At 37.8% G+C, this 7,268-nt stretch overlaps 1 protein-coding gene across 1 annotated transcript; it reads right to left on the bottom strand.

The window, feature by feature from the left end:
* Positions 1-883: 883 nt before the first annotated feature.
* On the bottom strand, positions 884-3,816 carry LOC129730362 (segmentation protein even-skipped). Its single transcript, XM_055689647.1, has 3 exons — positions 3,476-3,816; positions 2,896-3,089; positions 884-1,882 (listed from the first exon to the last, which is right to left on the bottom strand). The coding sequence occupies exons 1-3, from the start codon at positions 3,597-3,599 to the stop codon at positions 1,280-1,282; spliced, it is 921 nt and encodes a 306-aa protein (XP_055545622.1). The 5' UTR covers positions 3,600-3,816; the 3' UTR covers positions 884-1,279.
* Between the last annotated feature and the right edge of the window lie 3,452 nt (positions 3,817-7,268).

Raw genomic sequence — 7,268 nt, 5'->3', positions numbered from 1 at the left:
TTTTCTCAGCTTTCCAATGGTTATGTCAAATTTAAAATCGGTGGTTGCAAACTTGCTCAAAAACACATTTTTCTGATGAAATCCAAAATGGCGGCGAGATCCAAGATGGCGGCCAATTTTTTTCTACTTCAAATAAAAGCTCTATCATTCCTCTTAAAAACGATGTATTGGTTGCAGGGGGTTCAATGACAAATTCAAGAGAAATAAATCAATAAAAAGGTCAAGAATTGCTCAAAAATCAATTTGTGTAAAAACCGTTCAACCGATTTGTGCCCGAGGGTCCATCAATATGAACTAATCAATGTGGTTTTCTCATTTTTTCGCTACTTTCAATCATTTATACATAAAAATATTCTTTTTGAAAGACCTCATGTCACCAGTGACACATGGTCCACTCTGTCTGCACACTATGAGACATGTTGTCTGGTCAGTTAAGTGATAACAATAAAATACAAAAAAACACAAATGCGCAAAATGTGAAACTTGCCAGATTTCAACGATAGATAAAGGAAGAGCCCTCTGATACAGATAAATCTGTAAAATCACTTGAAGGTTCTTCCATTTTTATTGCTTGCATCAACACGTGAACGATTTGCAATCGCATAAACGCGAACACTTGGTCCATTTTGACTGGTTACCATGATCACTTTTCTTTGGTCATTCAGAAAAAATTGTGTCGTTATTGCTGTTGTTTCTGAGATAAACGAAATCTGACTGATGTGTAATGTAGCGTAAGAAAATCTTGGTCCAATGCTATCACTAACTCGTTTTTTTATTTTTGTGACTTGGTCCGGTCTGACTTACCACCGACCAAACAGTAGTGTGATATATTGTTAGTCAAAAACTATATTGAATTTTGAACTGCGTTGTTTAATATCCGATTACACTTTAATTTAAATATATGCTATGTACAATTGTTGATTTAATATACAATATTTCCTAAATTATGCAAACTACAAATAACATTTGACTAATCCGTGTTTGTGATTTGATGATAACTAAGCTATTATGTATCATTCACTTGAATGCATTTGATGCAAACACATTCGTTATTACGCTTAACATATTCAGTTCTGCTACGGTGTAAATGTTTGATTCTAATGTATTTCAGATAGATAGAAAACAAAAATACTTCACCTATCGTAAGAACCTAATCAATATTGATGGCACAATTTCCGCCATTAACGGGGAAATTTAACAAGGTACTGCGCATGTCAAATGATAGTAAAACATTTAATGTAACTGAGCGACGTAGGTGTGTGAGAACTAACAGCTTTGATTACAGCTCTGATTTGTAAGGTTTAAAAAGCTTTGGTTTTTCAGGCGATGGCGTTAGGAGCGTTTGACAGGGTGTACACGCAGCAGTCATAAGCAACCCTTGAGCGGATCCATTTAGTGACTTCAGAGGACTACTGGCACTGGTCGATGTTGACGATGAGAGGTCTAGTTTCGATTTGTCCGATGCGGGGCTTAGGGAAAGTGCAGAATGCGGTGACGACGGGCTTTGAAGATCGTGCGGAGGAGTGTGCGGTTTCGGAATGGATAATGGTGTATAGCCTTGGGGCATACTGCTTAGCATTGCGGCGGCGGCAGTTGGATAGGCGGGTGTTTGAAGAGATGCATTTCTTTGCGGGATTGGATAGGGAGCGTAACGATAACCGTAGGAGAAGTGATTGGTTGCAGCCGTTGGTATCTGAGGTGGCATTACTGGCATTTGTGGAAGTATCGGGGCTGGTGGATATCCATAAGGCATACCAACGGAATTTGCAGCCGCTTGTAGGATCGATGCAGCGAAAGCAGGATCTGAGTATACTGCTGCATAAGGCCAGGCAACGGCAATTCGCTGGCGTTTATCTTTCATGCGACGGTTTTGAAACCAGACCTAAAAATTAAAGAAGAGAAATTCATTTAGCTTTTTTTTTTAAAATCTTAAGTACAAAAACCTTATCGAATCGTCCTAAAAAGTCTCGTCATACGCATCAATAAAAACTATTCACACATCGCATGGACGGTGGAATGTTCAGGCTCTGAATGGTCACTTAACACCTCGGTGGTAAATATTATATATCTCTTCCATATCGAAGAAACACTCAATTATTCACATTCAGTAGCCAAAAGACTGCCGTAAAGACGATGTTGTTGATGAAACATAAAATATCTCAAGAGGAACAATCGAAATACAGAGATGGGAAACGATGATGATGATGAAACAGAGCACGAAGCGTCAAATCTTAGAAGGCGACGTATAGCTTTGCAAGCGTTCTTTAGTCGCTTTTACCAATCGGGCGGCACATCAAACGCCGATGGTACGGTAAGTGATAATTACATTAATTTTATTATAGTTATATGATAATTATTAAACAACTAATATTTTGTATAGTGAGGTTGCATCAGCAATCCGAGAAATCGTGAGAAATTCTCGATGAAGGCAGGGAAAGGGATTTTAAACTTAACGCACTGATTAATTGCTTGTTTGAGATTATGTTGGCAGGTTCGTGTTAAATGCCTGTGTCAACAAAAACAATATGGAATGAAGTGAGACGAAACAAACACTCTACAGCAGGATGAATATCCCTGTGGTGTATGATATGTTTGAAGGTTGCAGTATTTCATCTTGTGCTTCAGCCGAGACAAAGTGTGTAACTCGATCGTTACTGTCTATGGTCATGCTGAGGCGGTCTAGGAAAAGGATCGGACATGGCAAATTTTACCAACTGTGTTTTAATGTGGCGTGCGTCATGGGCAGTTGTTTGTACGTAAATGTTTGTGTTGACGCGTCGTTACGATTCGAGACATGCTGTTTTGACTTGTTCTCGAATTGTAGCTACAAACGAGCGTCGGCTAGTCGGGTCAGTGAAAAAAAAAAAAAAATCAATGTTGTATTGCTTTACTAACCTTAATTGTTGACTCCGGGAGGTTTAGCTGAGCGGCAAGCTCACATCGCCGTGGTCGGGAAACATAATTTTCCTTGTAGAATTCCTTTTCTAGCCGTGCAAGCTGATCCCGAGTGAAGGCTGTTCGGTACCGACGGACAGATGGGTCCAGTGGTGCCTGTTGCTGGTTATGGTCCGACGGCGGGCTGTTACAGTCTGAAGAAATAAAGGTAAACAATTGAGAAAAAAAGTCTACTTTCTATTGCATTGTGGAGGATAAAGGCAAAAATAAATATCTATTAGCAGTGCACGCCCCTTTTGCAATGGGTAATTGCAATATTTGTTTTTAGTTAATAGTGTCTACCTCGGTAACGGAAAAGCAATAAAGTTACTGGAGGATTTCTGTGTTATAGGCGTAAATTTTCTTATCCCAACTTAAACTCAGTAATGAACCAAATAAGTTTGAATAAACCAACGCTTGGAGGTAAGCAATTATGAGTCACAGGAAGTTTAGTTCTCTGTTTTACTACTTTGATAACAATTGAAATTGTATTAGTAGACTTCTTCAAGTGTTAAGCACTATTGTTTTATGAGAGACTTACCGCTTAATGGCGACAGTGGTGGTGATGATTTAGAGCTGTACTGATGAGCATTAAGTAAATCCACAGAAATAGGTTGGTCGCGATGTTGCATCGCATCCATGGCGTAGTTGCGGAATCCTTGCATTTTGTTAAGTTTTTTGCACTACACTAATTGGTTTGCTTCACTAAAACTTTTATCCACTAATCACCTTAGTATATCACGTGTGAGTCCACTAATTGTGTTTGATGTTCAATTTAGTTGCGCTATACATTCATTTCAACTTCACTGGATTGATAATCGTCACGTCGTTTAACCCGCGATCTGTACTTGTTTATCTACTCTTACGGAGCAACAACGTCCGTTCGCAAATACTGGATGTAAACTGGTTGTGAAAAGAGTAGCATGAGGACGTTAAATACTCGTGCCCCTTCACCGGCATTGTGGGCGTTCTCTAATGCTACTAAATGAAGTTTGTTCATGTTTTGTACCCTAGCAACGAATCACAATGGATAAGAGAAAAAGAGAAAGCAACACTAAGAGTGAACAGAATGATTACCGTTCACGTTTCCCTCATAGGTATTACGTGCCGTAGGGTGAAAATGAAACAACCAGTTGCTGTTGGTAATATATGCCTCTCTATCATTCTCCATGATGTTTCACTAACGAACAGCAACGGGAACAGCTGTAGCGTTAAGCATTTTGATTGCACTGTATATTTGCTCGCTCTTTCCTGCTGTAGCGCGGTACGATAGATGGAAGCGTTTTTCCTAGCCGCAAGGATTATTATCCTTTTTGCGATTATTAGCGCATGATATAACAGAAGCGGTAAACAGGGGCATAGAACGGCGTGGTAGAACAGACTTTTATAAAATGGTGCTCGGAGTTTTATATACACGTTGTTGGCCTGATTACTGCTGGCATGTATTCATGTGCCGTAACTGCCGACTGGCAAACGAATTCATCAAGGGGGATCAATGCGCGAGGTACAGTTATTATGAGTTTTAAAGGTCTTGGTTTTTGTGAGCTGCAAGTACAACTGATTTGATTAAAATTTCATGAAAAAAGTATTACGGGAACATTGGTCGTTAATCAAGTTGGCGTGACAAGCCTTTGATTCGCCTCAAATTATACATACAAGTTTGTAATGTGAGATTCGGTATTTTTTTCTTTTCATAATTCTGCTAAAGTATAAGCAACATGTGAATAACGTTTTAAGTTTTAATAGATTTTTTTTTAATTTGCTGAACGTTGTTCGGGACAATATTTAGATAGGTTTTTTTAAATGAAATATTTACGAGTAAATGTAAAATACATACCAGCAGTTGCAGCACCTTTATAATTAGTTTTGTGCTAAGGAATGAAAAATATTTATAAAGAATGTGTATGATGTTTTCTTAGAGCTTACAAAATATTATCAAAAATATTGAAAATAATAGTAATTGAAATGCAGGTTGAACCGCCTTCGCTCTTATAGATTAAGATCAAAATTTCAACAACTCTTAGAGTCGATAAGAACTTTTATACTAGAATTTCGTCCTTGCTGAGAGGTATTGCGAGGTGAAATGCCATTTTTATATCAGTTTTCGTTTCGAAATACTTGTACAGCAACCAACAGGGTGTATGAAAAATTCATAAGCGTGTTTAGTATTCATTGTGATAAGAGCAGTTTCCGCCTCTTTTGTGTTTATATACTTTCCTGGCGTTAGTGTCTATCTTATTCTTTTTAATAATAGAAGTTTATCTCTTTTAGAAAGTTACTTTATTTTACTTTATTCGTATAATTATGTACATGTGTTTCGTTTGGCTTCCATACAAACACGGATGGCACTATCGTTGGCAGGGAATCTGATGGTGCTTCAAAGTTTAATAAAACGCCAGAACCTATAGCGAGATGTATACATATAGAATACATGTGTTTCAGCTATGTACATAAGCTCTCCAGCGACGGTGTGTTGTGAACTCATAAAATGTTATATTCTACTCGTCGTCATATTGGAGGTGGGAAAGCTTGGAAGGAGAATGAATTTGCGAGTTCAGCAGGAGATAATGGTTCGTAATTTAATGAAGGAATTAAAATAGAATCCCTCGCATATGCCAAACCAACCTCATCCCATGGTTGGCTCCTTGCTAACCCCTGTTTTATCTTGGCTTTCCATAAAAAAATGGTTTAAAAAAAAAGTGACAAGAATTTATGAATCTCATTTTTCCTACGTTCCTGTGGTATGGTTATCCAACGTAACACAGATGAACATTTATATATCTACAGAGCAATACATAACACACTAAAGTTAGACCATGGCTTGGCGTCTGCTGAGATCTACACAGAAGAGCAAAGTATGGATGAAATTTATGATTTTCGGTAAGTTTTAGAGCATATTTGATCATGGCGCTTATGCGCTTTATAATCGACAATTATGATGTTAGGAAATGAATATCGGTTGTGAGCAGCAGTTAGTAAGAAGTCGTATAGCAGCAGTGAATGTGTTGTGTGAATAACTGGATACAATCTACCGGTTATGTTTTCTTCCTACTTATCCGTTCTCGTCCTTGTCGGGTATGCAGAACAGGGTAGTAATTATCTATTTTGTCAAATCACAGGCAGTAAACTACAGTGTAGCACCGCCCAGCTGCTCTGCAAACGGATGGATTAGCATTCGAAAACCAACAATCACTGATCGCATATAATTCCCCAGAATCATACTAGCCCTTATAGGCCTACCCGTGATTCATTATATCTGTAGAACCATCGAGCAGTACATGGACACAATAGTAAAACAAATATTCTTAACCCAGTGCAACGCCCATAGTTTGTTTTTCCATTTTCAGTCTCTGGCCCTGTATTTGCGGGTAGTCAGATGTTATGAATATTTGTTTTTCAGTAATTAGACGGTCTTTTGCAGGTTTGCGCCGAGCAAACGGTCATAAAGTACTCGGTCATTACAATGAAATAAAAAAATGTTCAGGTCTGTCTGCTGGTGATTACTACAATGCTCTATCGGAACAAATAAACGTTTAAAAAACTCATTTTGTTTAAAAAAATAGCTTTGTTTTTGATATAATATTTATCACTGCAGTCTTCTTTCCAACTCGAATCCATCAAATTATTTTAATGAGAAAAGTCCCGTTTTGAACGAAGAACATGCTTTAAATTTTTGAAACTTTACTGGTCATCGGGTATTCATCGTTTACCAACATGCGCTGTTTTGTAGCTTGCTAGCGTGAATAACCCACGGATAGACAGAAATGTTTGAAAATTTAGCAAAAATATCGTCTTTCAGCCATCTCTATTTTCGACACTTCCAAACATTGATCCTCGACGTACTACTTCACCGTTGTTCCGTGGGTCCAGAGTGGATCAAGTAGGTACTTTGGTAGAGTGCCAATAAATTTTGTTAATTGTCAACAGTTGTTTGTTAATCCTGGGAAAAAAATCATATTTTGATTTGCGTAAAAGGATAATCATGTGTCAAATTGACTCCTGACTTCCAAATGGTTGAAAATACAACAATCGATAGTTGCTCTATAAATTATCGAGAAATAGTCATTACGATGTTAACACATCGATGAATAACAGAAACCAAAATTTAGGCTTCAACATTTCTTTATTGATTGAGAAAAAAAAACGATAGAAAAAACTGTCACACTGTTGGGAGCAAAGGGCGCAATATTGCTGCAAACGAGGAGTCAAATTGTCACAGACTATCTTTCCAGGGTTGAAGGAAAAATATGTTTTGTACTGCTTCACAGCAACCGATTATGTGGCAACTTGAGATAGTTGTACATATTTCTAAATTTTAAATGGTCTTACTCCGA

Source organism: Wyeomyia smithii, chromosome 3 (assembly GCF_029784165.1).
Source record: "Wyeomyia smithii strain HCP4-BCI-WySm-NY-G18 chromosome 3, ASM2978416v1, whole genome shotgun sequence".
Taxonomy (NCBI): domain Eukaryota; kingdom Metazoa; phylum Arthropoda; class Insecta; order Diptera; family Culicidae; genus Wyeomyia; species Wyeomyia smithii.
This window is presented reverse-complemented; position numbering and strand designations above follow the sequence as displayed.